General features: G+C 39.4%; 1 protein-coding gene across 2 annotated transcripts; it reads left to right on the forward strand.

The window, feature by feature from the left end:
- Nucleotides 1-2,997: 2,997 nt before the first annotated feature.
- MTFR2 (mitochondrial fission regulator 2) lies at nt 2,998-12,995 on the forward strand. Of its 2 annotated transcripts, XM_057407837.1 has the most exons (9): nt 2,998-3,082; nt 3,695-3,826; nt 4,225-4,329; nt 4,548-4,672; nt 6,643-6,863; nt 7,970-8,270; nt 10,431-10,614; nt 11,541-11,591; nt 12,101-12,995. In XM_057407837.1, exons 1-9 carry the CDS (start codon nt 3,020-3,022, stop codon nt 12,197-12,199), a joined length of 1,281 nt encoding a protein of 426 aa, XP_057263820.1. In that variant the 5' UTR covers nt 2,998-3,019; the 3' UTR covers nt 12,200-12,995. The 2 variants fall into 2 exon arrangements, with proteins under 2 accessions (XP_057263820.1, XP_057263828.1); XM_057407845.1 differs by lacking the exon at nt 11,541-11,591.
- Nucleotides 12,996-18,525: the final 5,530 nt, after the last annotated feature.

Below are 18,525 nucleotides of genomic sequence, written 5' to 3' on the forward strand. Positions count from 1 at the left end.
AGAAAAAACATGGTTTGGTGCTACTAAAGTAGTATGACTTGTGAATGGAAGTTCAGTGCATTTTGCCTTGTGAATGGTAAAGACCCTCATTGATGGATCTGCAGAAAAAAAAAAAAGCATTCTACTGGTATAAAATATTTGGCTACATTTTGAGTTCAGTAATTTGTTCTGACTCACTGTATTCCAGTGGTGAAGCAGCTTCTGAATCCGCTTCATCTCTGCATGATGTGCTTAAGAAGTTTGAAGCTGTCCCTGCAGTTCAGGGAAAATCAGTCATTCATTTCACTAGCCCAGACAAAAAAAAAAAAAAGATAACCCCCCCCGAATACAATAGCTACACTGTTAGTCTAGACTGTGCACTGGAATTAAATCTCATATCCTCTTCCTTCCCAGGAGCTATTAGTAGCATTACTGTAACGGTGGGCAGTTACGTATGATAAAAGCTTTCCTGCATTAGTTTTGCTGTGCTGGTGCTTCAAAAGCAGAGCAGTTACCAAGCTTTGATTTGCCTCCAGAGGTGAAGGCTACAAAGCTAAGTCCTAAGTTCCGGGTCACTTGTCCTGCTTTCTTAAAGCTTGCCTTTTAACAAAACCCTTTTTTTAAGGAGATCTGGCACAAGACATCTGTGCTGCTCAGAGTCCTACTCAGTGACTTTTAAGTGCTTTTGTGGGAGATCCCAGCTGGCTTGCCCAGTTTCAAAGCAGCTTGTTACTGATAATGGTGCAGTCAAACTGAACTGCCTCAGTTTTGGGTTGCTTTTGGGACCTTGCCTCTTCACAACTTTCTGGTGGAACTGTGTCCAGTTCTCCCCATCCAGTTGTGCTAATGTTTCCCTTCCTTAGTGAGCAGAAGGTACATTTTTTTTCAAGGCAAGTACTCAGTTCAGTTTTTTAAAATACCCATTAAAAAAGTCCTGCCTTTCCTCTCTTCAAATTTAAACCCTCCTGGTCCCCTAGAATAGCTTTATGTTGTTATTATAGCTTGTGTTACCAGTACTGTTCCTTTTTGTTTGGTCTTCGAAAACTTATCCACCTAACAAGCTGTGGATAATAGTAACTACAAGCAAAGGCAGTCACATTGCAATAACGTGTTGGAGTTCCAGGGTTGTGTTTGTTTGGGAATTATTGCTGAGACACCCCTGTAAATGCGAATAAAGAAAATGTCTGATCAGTTTATTGCTGGAAAGCTTTGGTGATATTAGTGCTGCTGGGAACAGGATTCTTCTCTGAGCAGAAGCATTGTCTTACTGTGTCAAACTACTGGCTTTCTTGATACTTTCAAAGTTTCTTAAGCAAAACAGCAGAAGTCTTGACAAAAGAGCAAGTACAGTATCCAAAGATGGATTTCTTACTTTGACATGAGCTCAGTATGCTGTCACACAGTGTTTTGAGGATACTTGGTGCATTGAAGCTCTGCTTCTGCCTTGTTAAATTTACTTCTCTGAGCCAGCTAGAAGTCTTAAGAGATAGACCTGTCACATTTCAGTTTAGCTCATTAAGATGCTCCTCATTATACCACATTGCTGATGTGCTGCATATGCTGAATTGCATTGTCCCTCGAGTAGGATACTCCGCATCAGCTGGGCGCAGGGAGATGCCCTGGTAAGTAACGAGCGGCATCCCTCAGGGATTGATGTTGGGACTGGTCTTGTTTAACGTCTTCGTCGCTGACATGGACAGTGGGATTGAGTGCGCCCTCAGCAAGTTTTCCGATGACACCAAGCTGTGTGGTTCGGTTGATACCCTGGAGGGAAGGAATGCCATCCAGAGGGACCTTGACACGCTTGTGAAGTGGGCTGATGCCAACCTCATGAAATTTAACTGTGTCAAGTACAAGGTCCTACACCTGGGTCAGAGCAATCCCAGGCACAGCTCCAGGTTGGGCAGAGATTCAGAGCAGCCCTGCAGAGAAGGACTTGGGGGTGTTGGTTGATGAGAAAATGAACATGAGCCGGCTTCAGTGTGCGCTTGCAGCCCAGAAAGCCAATGTATCCTGGGCTGCATCAAAAGGAGCGTGACCAGCAGGTCAAAGGAGGTGATCCTGCCCCTCTACTCTGCTCTTGTGAGACCTCACCTGGAGTATTGTGTGCAGTTCTGGTGTCCTCAACATAAAAAGGAACAAGTTGGAACAAGTCCAGAGAAGGGCCACAAGGATGATCAGGGGACTGGAGCACCTCCCATATGAAGATAGGCTGAGGAAGTTGGGGCTGTTCAGCCTGGAGAAGAGAAGGCTGCGTGGAGACCTCATAGCAGCCTTCCAGTATCTGAAGGGGGCCTATAGGGATGCTGGAGAGGGACTCTTCATTAGGGACTGTAGTGACAGGACAAGGGGTAACGGGTTAAAACTTAAACAGGGAAGTTTAGATTGGATATAAGAAGGAAATTCTTTCCTGTTAGGGTGGTGAGGCACTGGAATGGGTTGCCCAGGGAGGTTGTGAATGCTCTGTCCCTGGCAGTGTTCAAGACCAGGTTGGATGAGGCCTTGGGTGATACGGTTTAGTGTGAGGTGTCCCTGCCCATGGCAGGGGGGTTGGAACTAGATGATCTTGAGGTCCTTTCCAACCCTAATTATTCTATGATTCTATTGGTGGAAAAGATCACTATTCCTCATATGAATAGCGCAGGCTGACGGCCCTCGCTAGAGCCCACTGAGCAGCCAGCCGCACACACACGCATGTTGCAGGTGGAATCTCCCTCCCCGCGGCGTTCAAACCCGCTCTCCTCCCGACACGCACCGCGAACGCGGCCGTCCTCGTCCCTTATTGGCTCTGCTCTGACTACTGCCGACTTCCTATTGGCGTGATTTCCTTTTCGCCCCGCCTCCTAGTCCCCTTGGCGCTGCCAGCCCGGCTGTGCTGTGGAGCAGGTTGGGGTGTGCAGTATGCCTGCTGTCGGCCCGGGGGGGCATCGGCTCTTCTGGTGAGGTGGGAGTGCGGCGGAGACGGGCCGCCGCTCGGAGCGGTGTCCCTGTCTGTGGGGCGGTGACCTCTTCCTCCAGCCCTGCAGCGGGAGCTGCGGCCATGGCGCTGGTGCTGGGTCTTCTAAGGCGAGTGCTGGAGTACTTTGGTTGGCCGCCCGACGAGGTGAGACCCCAAGCTGGGGCGCGGAGCGGGGGCTGTTTCCTGCCACGCCACGCCTGGAGCCCGCTAGTGCGGGGCGTCCTGGCGGCAGCCGCTGTGGCCAAGGGGAAGAACGGTAACTTAGGCCGCCGAACGTCCGCGGCAGGACAGGCGGCTCTGGCGTGAGGTTGGGTCCGTCGGCATGGGAGAGCTTGGCTGGTGTGGTTGGACAGGCTGCCCGCACTGTGTGTGGTCACTGCCCTGGTACAGCCATTCAAGTAATGCCTGAACGGGGGGGGAGGTCAGTAACATCAGCTGTTCACGTTTTGCCATCTTAAATGAAAGGCTACATAGCGATTCCCAAATAACAGTTAATCCTGTGTTGTCAGAAACCTCGGAAAGGTTTTGCTGGGAGAAGGTTAATGCGGCATCGAGGACAGATATTAGAGTGTGAGTTTATGGGCATTTCTTTCCCGATGGGTGTCAATAGTGAGGCACTGCTGTAATCTTAGTTCCGAGGGAATGCTTGGTTTATTTATGTGAAACTGCTAAAGTGTCTCTAGGGACACTAGTTTGAGGGAGCTATCCCAGTTATCTTATGGTTTCGCTATCGGGAGTTCTTGTTTCTTTCCACAGGCTGTATTTTTGGAAATGCGCGTGTTCGGCAGCAGCATCAGTCGTACAATCAGAGCATGCCTTCCTTCAGCAGCCTCATCCAGAAGGCATTTCCAGCAGTTATGTGCAGTCATGAGGAGATGTCAGCTCAAGGTACATTAAATTCCTTTCATTTCCTTACTCTTTTTTCTTCTTTTTGTATTTCCCAAGACTTACACAGATGCATATTGTTACTTAATTGTGCACTTTTTCATTTGTCAGTTATCTCAGGATATTATTAACTACATGATGTAGCTGCTATGTTCCTTGGTGGCCTTTGTGCCACTCTAAAATACTCTGGGTATAGGCTGTATCTTGGCAGTGTTTTGGAAGCAGTTTATTAAAACCAGCATTGGCCTCTTTGGACTTCACGCTTGAGAGGAGCATTGAAAAGTTAGGTGAACTTAACTGCATTATCTTTAGTTGCATATAACATTAAATTATTTAATAACTTTGTAAGAACTGAGGGCTTTGATTTTGCTTCTCACATTAAAAAGTACTTTGATATTTAGGTCGTATCTGCTTGCCAAATGAAGGAATATGGATCTACTCGAAGTGTTGTCCGTAGACTTGGGACAATTCTTTCCATAGAGCCTTACCCAAGACCTTATTTTCGAGTAAGCAATTTATTTCATACATATGCTTCAACTGTTTAATTTTTCTGTTTTTTAATTGTTAGCTTTGCTGTTCTTTTTAGCTTGTGTAACTGTGTTGCATTCCTTATGCTCACTGTTTTCAATTTGCCTATAGCACTGTTTAACTCCTTTTGCTGAGGCAGAATTTTCAGTATGTGCTGGATCCAGTTTCTCTTCATACATTTTTTATCTGTTTTTAGCTTGTTCAAGACCCAGGTCCATTGGATTATGATGAACAAAGCACCATTCCACCTCCTGTAGCTCCATCACTTGCTGATGTCCTGTGGGTGGCAAATGATGAGGGACAGGCATTTACTAGACTTAGGTAAGTAGAAGTCTAAAAAGGAGTAATAGGAGTAACTTATGTCTTCTCTGGGGTTTGCGTTGGTGTTTTGGTTGGTTGTTTTTTTTGCTAGCCCTTCCAGGGTTCCAGCTAAACCAACCCTGGAATTTTACATTTTTCTGGGAGCAGTTCCTGCTTACCTGAAAATTCTTACCATGTAAAGTATTCTTATATGGAAGATTTCTTAAATTGATTCCCTTCTTTTCTCTTCCTAATAGCATGTTTAAGGCATTATTGGTATTTTATATATACTTACAAGGTATTTTGAGAGCAAGAGAGGGAGTTCAATGAAATTTGGGTATTGTAGCATACTGTAAGATTATTCCTGTTTTTATCCCTTTAGTTTACAATCAAGTTGATAAACTTTATAAAGGGGCAAAAAGAAGAAAAAAAATGTCTTTTTTTGACTGTGGTTGCTACAGTGCTATACATGATGGTTGCTGGAAAGAAAACCATAATTTCTTGATTTAAAAAAATTACCTTGAATATAATTTATATAATCCTTTCTAGATTTTAAAGAGTGCTAAAGGAGAATAGTTTTACAATTATAAATTATTACTAGGACCGTGATGTGACTGATTATCCAGGAATCTGCAGACAGAAATAGTATACAAGTCTTCCCCCCCCCCCACTAGAGAAGACATAGAAAGTTGTTTTACTGTTCCTCTAAAGGATCTGTTCAAAATCAGAGGATGAGTTAGAGAGCCGGAAATAAGATTAAAATTTAGACTCTTGTATTGTCTTGTGCTACATTTGAATTGGACAATGCAATTCAACTTCTTACTGGCATGTTTGTGACCTTTGTGCTGCTTGCAGGTAATGAAAATACAAGAAACTGATTAATTCAAATGACACCTGTTCTATTAGAGAGGTACTGATGAAGTTATGTTTCATCTTGTGATCCTGAGATGTTACTGTTGAATTATTAAAGTTTTTTTTTTCAACAGCTGCAAAATAGTGGAAGAGTAGGAATGTTGTTAAAAGGAACTGTGACCTATTACGTCTTGCCTGTGATGATTTTTAGCTGATCTGATTCACAGATCCATGAAAGTTCATTCTTTTGTTATTTCTATTGCTTCTTCCTCCCCCTTTCCTAGCTCTGTGGGATGTTTTTTGAGAACAGGTACTCCAATTTATACCTTACCCTTCTGAGCCAATGTGAATAGCAAGGGGTTTGGGCAAATCAGAAAACAACGCTGCAGGTTTGATTTAAGCTACAAGAATGGCTAATAAAAGGGAAAAGGTCTAGTTTGGTTTCAATCAAAACTTAATGCATCTTGAATAAATTAATTTCTTTGTTTCATAATGAAATTCTGGTAGTTTTTGTTTACACTCATTTGCTATTTTAAAGTTCTTTTAGAAGTTATTTCTGCAGGCACAGACTCAAAATTGTTTTTAAAATGAAAACCTGAGACTTGTAGAACAACTTTCTAACGCAGTCTGTGTTCATATGTAGCTTACAGAGGATGAGGTTCTTACTCTGTGTGTATTAAAACTCATTCTTCTCCAATATCTTTCTGTAAGATCGCAACTTCTTTGCTGCTTGCTGTGTTCATCTTGCACAGTTTGATAAACGACTAAAATTTGTGAAGCCTAATTAAAAGATCGTTATTATTTGACATTTCTGCCTCATATCTACTGTTTCAGGTAGGGAGGAGGGAGAGACATCTTTATGGTGTCAAATAGTTATTGAGTAATAACAGCTCACTCCTACAATATGTCTTTATGATGTATGATCTTTTTTATGATTTTGCAAGGATCTGCATCATGCTTGAGCAGAGGGAGACCTTAAAATATTTTTAAGGTTATGAGTAGTTAGAAGTGCGAAGTTTTCTTAGTTTGCAAACTTACAGCTTTTTGAATGATAACTTGCTTGAACAGACAGTGAGTAAATTTTGGGATTCCTTGTGTTGGCTGAACCTTTTGAAACTATGTCTTTTGTTGGTTTCTAGGACTGAGTTGTGGAGGAAAAAAAAAGGTGGTACAGGTCATCGTCACCAGTGTCCATCTGTAGATTCAACACAAAATGGTCCAAAAAACAGTACACAAGGAGGTGACCTTGCTGATAGAGCAGCGCTCCAGAAAATTTCTGCACTTGAAAATGAGCTAACCTTTCTTCGTGCTCAGATTGCTGCAATTGTTTCCGCACAGACATTGGGAAGCATCCCTTCACGTAAGCCCTTCTGGTTTGAAGCAAACTAGTTTTCCTTTCATTGCGTTAGAGTGCCTGTTCATAGCTTGCTGTGTCTTCGTATTAATGGAGAACATCTCTAATTCTAACTGAAGAACTCAATCTCAATTTCTAACTTCTTCTAACTAAATTTAGTTACACCAACTAAATTTACAGAATGCTGTATTTTGCTTTTCTTTTTAGCATTTGGTACTGCCCCTACCCCCTTCTATTTTGTAGTATCTTTGCCAGTTTTCAATGCAGTTGATTTTAAGTTACCCTTGTACTCTCCACCATGTTTATGAAGGAGCTTAGTAACAACGCTATTCATAGGCTACCAATTACTGTTTAAAACAGTTACAGACTATTAATTACCCCATTTGGGTTTTGTACTGTTTCTGCCAAGTTGTCAGAATAATGGATAGAAAAAGTATTCTAAGTCGGTCAGATTCAGGCTTAAAACAAATGCTGCAAATAGATGTGTCACTAGAATATCAAAGTTGGTCTCCAATACGAACGTCTATCTTTTGTGACCCTTTTTTAAAATTTTTTTATTTTTGTTATTTTTTTCCCTTAAGAGTTTTGAGGTCTTGTCTTATTTGCACACTAACCCCACTGTGGTTGTTGAAATACTTGGGCTGGTGTGAGGTAGTAACTTTTGGTTGATCACCTCGGTGATTCAGTTAGCTGTTCTGTTGGCGATTCTTCTGTCTCTTCTCCATTGCACTCCGTATTGTAGTCTATTTTATGTGTCTTGTGGTTCTCTTTGCTTTCGCCTTATGTGGTTATTGTAGCCTTCAGACTGCTGAGAATGAATTGTATGTAGTAGTAGGCTGCTTTGCTGATTTATCTGGTGCTCAGATTGAAGACACAAATGGAGAAAATCGGAGGAGCACAAGATACCTCAGAGTCATTATTACATGCATTCTGAATCTTTGGTTTTGAAATAAAAAATGTTCTTTGTATGAGGTGTGTAAGAAAGTGCTGTAAGAGGGCTGTCTTGTCTTTACTGAAAACTGAGTCATCCTAGGTGTTGCTTAATATTGTCAATTATGAGGGTATACTGACTAAAAATAAAATCCCTATTTTTCTTTGATAACTGCATCCAGAAGCCTTTAAAACATCCAGCATTCCAGATGGATCTTACCCAGTGCCAGCCATGACTTCTACGCCACTGTCCGTCTCTCACAATCACTTTGTAATTCCCTCGCCTCCTCCGCTTCCTTCTGGTGTACCATCTGGTGTTGCTGCTAGTAATTCAGCAGTTGAACTTATAAAACAACGTCTTGCTGCAAGAAACCATGGTCCAACTACAGCTGAGAGTGCTGGTCACCAGAGGACAAAGAACATTCCTAGTATGATGGATGTATTAAAAGACCTCAACAAAGTTCAGCTGAGAGCTACTGAGAGGTAGGTGGAATTGAGCATGGATCTGAGTAAGCCAAAACTATGTCAGCACCACAGCCCTTAAATAGCATCAGGGAACACCAATGTGAAATATTTAATGAGCAGCTACTGCTGACAAACTTGCATTTGCAACTTCTAAGTTCACAGCTTGGAATGTAAGATACTTGTGGCACAGCTTTTAGATGCATTTAAAACATGCTGACTATCACAGCATTTAGAACTAGTCTGCTGCTTTAGTATAATCTCAGGTTGGTGTAGGGGAGGTGGGTGTGTTGCTATATGTGTAGATCGCTTACAAAGTCACGTACACTGTCGCAGGAAATGGATCTGAACAAATAAACTTTTTGATTCACTGTGAAAGGAAAGATCCTTGGGGGGATGTTGGAAAGCTACTGTTAGTATACCCAAAGTATCCTGGTCCTGGCTTTGAAGTGTTACAGAAAATACATGCTGTATCTTTTATTGAAAATGTTTTTTAAATTTGTATTTCAGTAGTGCAGTTGGATCATAAATATTTTCAATGGTCTACTGTTTTGGTTGTAAGCACAGTTGACATATCACAAAAATGCATTATTAAAGACTGATACCTCTTCAGTTACACCTAGCATACTGACTTGAAGTTGAGATGTTTTTTCTGAACTTCTTTAGTTGAAAAATTATGTAAGAACAACAGAGTCTATAATGAACATTTGGAGCTCATCATGTGGGGAGAATTTAATTTACCAAAGCTTAATGAGTTCATATTTCACCATATTCTTAGCTCTGAGCTTCATCCCTGAAAATAACTAGCATGTCTTGGGGAAATTATCTATATGCAACTTTAAAACGCATCTTTACACTTTTGATAATATTTTCACAGTAAATAAATCAAATATAAAGTGCACTATAATTCCATGTACAGTGAGTGAAGAAAGTGAAATGTTAAGGTTGACAGTTTTAACAACTGTCATGTTGAGCAAGTGCATAGTTAATTGGAAGTGGTAGGTATACCTCCAAAGTGCTTTCTGGATTTAGGCACCTACCTGTATTCTGAAGGTAGAACATAACTGTATGATGTATTTACATTGTTGGAGGGAGTAATGATGATCAAAATTGCTATGATCTTTCAGGCAGCAGTCTGACAGTAGTTCAGTGTGTGCACTGCAGAGGGAAGACCTCTGTTTTCAGAAGTTGAGAGCCTGAAGATTCCAGTTTCTACCACCCAAGTACCAGCTTACATGTTGGGCAAGTCCTCTGACAGCTTGATTTTATAGCAAGGGTAAACTCAGTCCTTTCAGGTTTCATGTTAAACAACATCTACTGCAACTGTCAGACTTCGAACGCAGTGCTGTCAGTCTGCATTAACAGGTGCAATTCATTGGCCTAGAGATAGTGCTTTACTAGCAGGTGTCTGAATACCTGTTTTTTGAATACTTCAATGGTTAGGAAGCTTTTGTATGATTTATTTTCTTGACCTAATTGCTAACTTCCCATTTATGTTAGGTTTTTGGGTGTGGGTGCTGTTTTGATCTCACGTCTCTTTGCTGCGTTTTGATTTTGAAGTTGATATAAACAATTTCTAAATTAAAGTGTAAACTCTACTTTTTTGCCTATACAATTTTAATGTTTGGATGCTCAGGTGCTCACTTGGAGGGAAAAACTGTCTTTGAAGCCTTTGTGCCAAATCTAACAATGTTTGGTTTTTTTATTCCTTTTATAATGAAACTTGAGTTAAGTGTGGTTTATAAACGGGGCTTTATGGACACTTGGCTACATATTTGACTTGAAGCATTTGCTTTCTTTAAATACAATTGCTCGGAGGAATTTTATAAGTTTCTTCTTTCTTGTAAGACCATGGAAAGGCGTACTGTTCTAAACATTAATGATGTTTAAATCAAAATTGTGTTCGCAATGGCTATGATATATGTTAGGCCCACTAACATATATCATAGCCAAATCTCCCACTAACATACATCATAGCCATTGTGAACACAATTTTGATGTGGGAGATTCCCACTAACATACTGTAATATAACTTACAAATGAGACCTGCTGTGAAAACTGCACATTTTGCACCTTTTTTTTTTCTTGCTATTTATTTGCAATATTTAAATATTTTTTGATTCACTGCTGCATAGCATTAGGGGCAGGAGACAATAATTTTCTTTCTTAATTTTTTTGTAGGTCCCCTGGAGGCACTCCTCTTTCTAGACCCAAAAGGAGACCAAGTTCAGATTGGGATCCAGTTGATCTACTAACTCGTGCACTGAAGCAGAAATTTGCACATAAAGATGATGATGATGATTCCCTGGACAAAGAAAATTGGTCTTTTGACAGCTCCCCGCTTTCTAGTCCAGAGATTCCACTGGTATGTGCTTATATAAGAATGTTTTTTTATATTCTTGAAGTGACTGCTGGTTTTGTGCATAATTACACTGTTTTCACAAAGTCTACAACTTCACTACAATGTTTTTAAGCCACCAGCCTAGGTAGTTGCTTTTTTCAGATATAATCAAGGCAGAGAATCTCAAAGATTGATTATTTTGGCTGGATTTAGACTAGTAAATGTACTTCTAGATGTGCCAAGAGGAAAATCTCACAAGACTGACTTCATGTTGATTGAACTGTGGACACTTGCTTGATGGTAACTGGCAGGTACCCATGCATAGAAACTCTGTGTCTAGTTAGTAACACTAACTACTTATTGACTGATTATTTTACAAATAAAGATGCTGGGAAGGTACAGAGAGGACTAATGCTATGCTAAAAAATAAAAGGATTGTCTGTAATATTTTTATTTGAGGTAGCATCATTTCCATGCAGTTTGCATCTTTATCCAGAAGTAGATATGATTCCGAATGCTGTTGCAAAGCCTACACAAAATATAGATTGCTTATGAACAGGAAAAGTCTTCTAGATGGAGCTGTTGGACAAAGGTGATTCTGAGCACTGGTTTCTGTAGAGCAGCCTATGCAAGCTACTTACACAGCCCAGTACTGCTGGTTGGTTGTTAGACTTCCACAAACCTCAGAACTGCTTAGATGTGGCAGTAATTTAAACTGTGTCCCTCTGCTTAGCAATTCTATCTTTTTATCTTAAAACTGAAGTAAAGATTTGGGCTGGGGCATTTGTAAGCCTAATGGAGGGAAATAATTATACAAAATGTATCATGGAAATCCAGACCTTCTTTGAAGGCTGCCGCTTATGTGCGTGGCTACCTGCTTGGCTGAAAACTTAAAAGGAAAACTAAGGTGCATGTTTCTCTAGCTACAGTGATTATATTTTAAATTTTAGCTGCCACAAGGATTTCACAAGCAAAATGTAGCATTCATTTTACAGACTGTAGTGAGCGAACAGCTCTGGTATAGGCTTATTATCCTTGTTGACACCCCGCAAGTTAAAACTAGAAATTTCTTAAAAATAGCAAAGCTTGTATTTTAGATGCTGCAGACCATTGCATAGTTGACATACCTGATTCTAGATACAAACATCACAGTTTGATCCTGGAACAGTTTGTTTATGGAATAGCTTTTATTCCAGGATCTAACAGAGCTGAGTTACAAAGTCCTGGAAGAGAGACTGCTTAAGGCCAGCATATTCAGGAGTAGATACAGGAAGATGCTTTTTTCCTATTCAAGCAGAATAATCTCATGAGTTTGTATTCAAGCCTCTAATAATTTACCCTTGAGTATTTTTAAGAATAAAAGTACTTAAAGCAGTTGTATGGGCTTATTATTTTATTTCCCCTATGTTAAGGGAAGTGTAACTACTCCTCCAAAATGTCTTTGTTGTAAGCATAATCTCCTTCAGTTGTCTTGGATATAATTTTGTTTAACTCCATCCCTGCTCCCCAGGTTGGACGTTGCAGTCTGAAGCCAAATGCAAAATCTAGCCTTGTAAGAAGTGATGAAGTTAAGCAGGTACCAACGTGGAAAGTGGGAGCTCATATTTAATTGATGGAGACTTCTGAGGAAACATCATAGGGTATAAGTAGCAGTTCTACTTTGAAGCTGTTGTAAGGTGCTGTAATATGTACTAGAACATGTCTCTCCTATGCTACTGAAGTTTGGGTGTCCTAGGGTTTGTTAAATTGTCTCTTCCTTCTTAGTTTCCCAGCAGCCAAACTTGTAAATGTGATGCTTTTATGAGAAGCACAGAACCAAAAGGTTTTTATTGCTATGGAGCAGTGTGTTTGAAACCTGGGAAATGCAGAAAGGAAGCGTGTGTGAAAGAAAAGTAATTATTGGTGTGGCAGCTGATTTGTGCTCCGTTTACACTCCAGTATAAGTGGAGTGTAACCTCCTTGTCATTGTGTTATATATAACTGACTGTATATAATGGTAGCTAATACTGTTTCTTTAGAATTGGCTACTTCAGTTTTCTTTGCTGTTTGTTTATGCAGCTCTGTACTCAATATGTAAACTGTATTCTAATTTATTTGGGGTCAGCAGAACTTCTATGTTTGTGAAACTGTAAGTTAACTGTAGGCTGTCAAATCCCTATTATATGGGGGAGTTGTGTTCTGAGATAAAGACTTTGCAGAGAGATCTGCTAACAAATAGCCTAAATTCCGTAAGTAAATAAAATGAACTCACTCCTTGGCTTCTCCATATCTAGGTCTGTTTTATTCACAAGAGTTTATGAAGTAAAATTTCCTTTATGTCATAGGTGTGTTTGATAATGGCATTTTGTGTTGCAGACTAACTTTTTTGTATCTTACGCACTGACCATATTAGGAAACTTCTTAAATAAACTGTTATTAAAATAGAGCTTACATTTTTCCTGTGAGAGTACTTGCAGTCCTTTATTTACAAATTTATTACAATCCACTGCTTACAATAGCTGCCTTCACTTAGTCCTTTAATGACCCTGATGTATAAAACAAAAATCCCACCAATCGGACTTTAGAATGTATCCCTGTGTAGCTTCTACTTCCCTGCTTACATGGAGTAGACTGGCAGCTGGATTTCCTATTACTGCTGAGTCTTATTTGCACAGTTGTAAGAAATTATGGTGAAAATCCTGTAATTCTGTTTATTAAGTTATCTTTTGACTAAAACTGGAGCTTAAGTGTCTTGCTATTTCATGCTTCTAAAATTGTCTTCTGGATATTTTTCTGGATTTAGTAATTACTGGTATTTATCACATTCTTCCATTACCCTCTCAGTCTGTAACAGTTTGACCTTCCCTTTCTTTCCATTTTTGAAGTACACATATACTACATTCTCTACCTAAACTTGACATCTGATATGAAATCTGTAAGAATAGTCAGCTTGACCCTGTACTTTGCAATCTTACCTCTTTCTATCAAAGCTCCCTATCATCTTTTGTCTGCTGCAGTTATCCCTGATGCACTATGGCAGCAGAGAGCAACAATGAAGGGAGTCCAGTGCCTGCAGAAGAGGATATGGAAGGCAGGTGAGTCCTGGAGAGTGTAAAGCCTACGAATCATTGTTTTGGTCAGTATCTGTGTTGTGAGTGGTAGAACAAATTATCTCCTGTGTTATATCAGCCTTCAGAGATGAAGGGGATCTTGGGGTTTGTGCCTGTTCTGTTGTGACTGACAAAAGTGAAGGTGGAAATCTTACTGTGAGAGGATGAGTTACTCTGCAAAGCCCTGAATACAGTAGTCTTCCAGTTGTTTTGTGTGACCAGCAGTTTCTTCTTTTCAGGAAGAACTGTTGTTTTGGACTTCCTTTGTATGTTTTTTCTGTCCTCTTCAGAGTTCTTCATTTAACTGCAAGTTTGGCTTACAGAAGCATTTTGTAGTGGAAGTTTTGAATTTGAAAGTGTCTGTTCATTTTGAAAGGGAATTCTCTCTGAAATTTCTTAATACCCCTTAAACAAAGGATCTAGTATAAGCCCTTAGAAGTATCTGTAAATTTCGGTGAGCTGTGCAACCCTTCAGGTTGTTGATACCTCTGATTTTGGTGTCAGTCTGATGTGAATTGTGCAGTAATGTTTATGCAGCTGATCCACTTCCTTAAGGAAATAGTAAGTTGATTTTTTTATATTATTATTTTATTTTTTTTTCTTTTAACTGTGTACCACCTACACATGTTATGAGAACAGATTCTTTGCTTTAAGCAGTTCCAGATGTAAATTAGGTTAGGCTTTGAGCCTTTGTATAACTCGAAGTCTGTGGGTGGTATCTGGTAACATCTGACAGTTTTCAATACTAAGAAGTTGCAAAACTTAGTGATGTTTAGTAATGAAGAGGTTAAGCAGACTGGCCTGGTTGACAAGTCCCTAGGGAGGCAGCCCTGAAGGGCAAAGGAATCCAGGAAGACTGGACATTATTCAAGAAGTAAATCTTAAAGGTGCAGGAGCGAGCAGGCCATCCCCGTATGCTGAAAGATGAGGTGGTGGGGAAGATCAGCCTTGATGAACAGAGAGATTTGGCTGGAACTCAGGGGAAAAAGGCGAGTTTATGACCTGTGGAAGAAGGGGCAGGCCACTCAGGAGGACAAGGATGTTGTGAGGTTATGCAAGAAGAAAATTAAACAGCCAAAGCCAGGCTAGAACTCAATTTGGCTACTGCTGTAAAAGACAATAGAAAATGTTTCTAGAAATTCATTAGCAACAAAAGGCAGGCTAAGAATCTCCATCCTTTATTGGATAGGGGGGAGAAACACAGTGACAAAGGATGAAGACAAGGCTTAGGTACTTGACACCTTATTTGCCTCAGTCTTTAATACTAAGAACAGTTGTTAGGGTACACGGCACCCTGAGCTGGAAGATGGGCTGGGAGCAGAATGAAGGCCCCATAATCCAAGGGGAGATGGTCCAAGACCTGTTACACCACTTGGACACATACAAATCTATGTGGCTAAATGGGATCCACCCAAGAGTAGTGAGGGAGCTGGTGGAAGTGCTCACTGAGCCACTTTCAATCATTTACTTGCAGTCCTGATTAATACAGGAAGTCCCAGTGAGTGGAAGTTAGCAAATGTGACACCCATCTCCAGGAAGGTCTGGAAGGAGGATCTGGGGAAGGCTATGGAGCAGAACATCTAGTGTGCATGTACAGGACAACCAGGGGACCAGGCCTGGGCAGTTTATGAAAGGCAGGTTTTGCTTGACTGATCTCATCTCGTCCTATGACAAGGTGACCCACTTAGTGGGCAAGCAAAAGGCTATGGATGTTGCCTGCCTGGACTTAGTAGAGCTTTTGACAGTTTCTCACAGAATTCTAATGGAGAAACTGGCTGTACATGGCTTGGACAGGTGTACTGTTCACTGTGTAAAAACTTGGCTGAAAGACACAGGAAAAAATGAAGCCTTCCTGAAGTTTTCCAGTGGTGAAAATGGAATCAGCCCACTGTAATGAGAAACACAACTGAAAATTTGCCATCCGTATTGCCCTCAGTTAACGGAATGATTTCATTTAATAACTTTCAGTTGTTTTACAATACAAGTCCTTAGAGTTATAATTGTAAGCATGAAAATGCAGCTTTTCTTCTGAACAGCATTGTCCTCAATATTGGGATGGATATTTTTTTCCTCAAGCATGTTCATTCATCATATTTAACAAATTTGGCATTGAGAATATACTCCTGTGTAAAAGATCAGGCATATGTGGTTTGACTGCCATTTGTGAAGAATAACTTGATAATTCTTTTATTTGTTTGTTTAGACATTGAGATATTAATTCAATTTCTTTTATAAATATATATATTACATTGAAGAAAACCATGCATTTACTAGTAACTTATTTTAAAGTAACAATTTGAATAAGTTATGTAGTATACATAAGCAGCTAGCTTCAGGTGGAAACACTTCCTCTCACTTACTTAGACAGAAATGGTTCTATAAAGACAGATTTCATCCTGGAAGGTTTAAGAGGCTGCGGATAAGTAACGAAAAAGTTGTAGGTATTGACTTTGTTTTTGAAGAAATCTGAGTGGAGCTGATTGATTTTGCTGAGGTATAGCAGTTATAAATACTATTTCTGTACCCATTTTGCAAGTAGAGATGGCAGTGGTGGAGATGTATATCTTTTTTTTGTTGTGGGTAAAGGCTAAAGAAGACAGCTGTCCTTCAGTGTGGGGAATATTTTGTCCATTTCAGAATTACTAGACCAGGTTATTTACAAATTATTGTGCTTTAGAAATATGTTCTCACTTTTTAATACCAGTCACTGACAGAAATAATTTCTATGTATTATTAGTTTTCAATTAATTATTTTTTTATCTCTAATTATTTGTCAAGGAAATGTTTCACCTGTCCACCTGTGGGCATATGTTAATAAAATAGCTATCTTCTGTAAGAAAACCGTTATTAACCCAAACGTCTGTCTTATTTAATTTATTTAAAGACATATCAAATTTAAGTTACAAATAAATGATCTTGGCCTGTATTTAACAAAACAAGAAATAAATGACTGAAAATCACTTAATTGCGAATATGAATCCTAATTCATTCCAATATACGTGGAAGCACCTACAACAGGTATTTGAACTTGCCATTCTAGCAATATATGAAGATTCTAAATCCTCCTGTGTTGCTAAAGGGATCTTTTTCTTTAAATTCAATGTCATATTTTGTACTAGCAGAATTGAAATAGCAGTTTCATTTGCAATACAGTAACCCTCCTCTGCTTTATCTGGCTATAATTTAACTATTTAGTCGAGAGAGATTTTCCATTATGCTAGACATTAATTTCCACCGTATTACTTATTAAGAGAATCAGTTTGAATAACTGCTTATAATAATCAAAAGGCCTGTGTTTTCATTATTTCCCCCAATCACCCGGTCAGCAGGATATCTCCTTCTGCAATGGGAATTTGACTTTTTTTTTTAATGTTGAAACAAAAATAATGTGATGTTTTGGCTCAGCTGTGTTTCTAGTAATCTTTACATTTTAATTTCCACTTATGTTTTCCTTCAGACTATTTGCCTAGAAGGCTGGAAGAGGCTTTTAAAAGCAGGTTATTTATATATGGGAGTAAGGGTTTTCAGACTCATTTTGATTCTCATTGGGATGGAAGTATTTATACCTTTTGTTTCAGGCTAGTTAAGGCATTTAATTTCAATGGGCCAGAGAAAAAGCAGAAGCCTAAATTCCCTCTTAGGTTAAAAGACAGATAGTAGTACAGTGTGCAGGGGTGGAGGTGGCACTGGTTGAAGTAAACCCTTGATCAGCAAAAAATGTCTTAGATTAAAATGTCTGAAAATTTTGGAAAAAAACAAAAACCACGAAAATAATGTAAACAGTTGATACATGCTGCAGATTAAGTGCATGTATTCAACCACAAGAGAGCAGTGTTATACCAGCTCTAGGTTGCAAGTCTGAAATTTAAGTCATTCTGCTTTGTTGGCATTAGGTCTAACAGCAAAATTTTAATCCCTTTACATTTTTCTTTTAGTGCTATTCACTAAATTGCAGAGGTACATGCTTCTAACTAGTAAATAAGTTACTAGTGTTATGATGAACTATATTTGATTAGTAAAAAGTCAACACCAGGCCAGTTTAGTCTCTTATTCCCAAAATAAACCTACTACTTCATTTTCTAGGAGAAAAGACAGAAGATTTTATGTGGTGAGTTAGTTCCAGCAGTAGTCTTTTCCTGAAGAAATATCCTTTCATATCCCACATAAAATGGCCTTTGGAGAAAATTTCTGTTTATGGTGCAGCACACATGTGATGAGCATTGCCATGGAACTCCAGGGATTTGTGTAATTAATTTTAAGTTTATACAAGTAAAATTTGCTGCTACTTACTGAATAACAGTCAAGGTGACCATGTGGCATAAAATTACACATTTTTCTTTCAGGTGAAAGATTATACTTTGCTCCTGTAAGCATGAACATTCTTTGCTTGTCACATGTAAACAATGATTTGAACAAGTTTAGGTGCCTTCATAAAGCTGAATAAGTGTATGTTTGCAGGGCTGGCCAAAGTTCATCCTTCAGTTAATGCTCTGCATTGCTGTTGACTTTATTAGGGTTGCTAGTTGGAGATAAGGCAGTATTTAGCTACGTATTTTTAAATAAGGAATATCTTACCCATCCTATCACCTTGAACAGTGGAGAACCTGTATATTTAGGATCTCTGTTCTTGCCATCTGTGCTTTCTCTTTAGTACTCCGCATTTTACTTGATGGAGAAAGCTAAAATAGATTGATTGTTCCCACTTCTCTGTTTTACTTTTTAGTTATTACACTATAACACAGCAGATGTATTTGCTGGGAGGCAGTTGCCACTGAGTAACAGCTGCTGGTATATAAAGGAAAAATAGGAAGATGTTCAAAGTAAGCTTAATTTTATTTTCTTCATG

This window comes from Pezoporus wallicus, unplaced genomic scaffold (genome assembly GCF_028554395.1).
Source record: "Pezoporus wallicus isolate ANWC-B61680 ecotype Strahan unplaced genomic scaffold, APGP_CSIRO_Pwel_v1 contig_3817, whole genome shotgun sequence".
Taxonomy (NCBI): domain Eukaryota; kingdom Metazoa; phylum Chordata; class Aves; order Psittaciformes; family Psittacidae; genus Pezoporus; species Pezoporus wallicus.

Excerpts from the sequence above, each read along its gene's own strand:
- MTFR2 (XM_057407837.1), top strand. The coding sequence starts at position 3,020 with ATGGCGCTGGTGCTGGGTCTTCTAAGGCGAGTGCTGGAGTACTTTGGT. Across the intron at positions 3,827-4,224 it reads TGAGGAGATGTCAGCTCAAG|GTCGTATCTGCTTGCCAAAT; the intron begins GTACATTAAATT and ends TTTGATATTTAG. Across the intron at positions 4,673-6,642 it reads CAGGCATTTACTAGACTTAG|GACTGAGTTGTGGAGGAAAA; the intron begins GTAAGTAGAAGT and ends GTTGGTTTCTAG.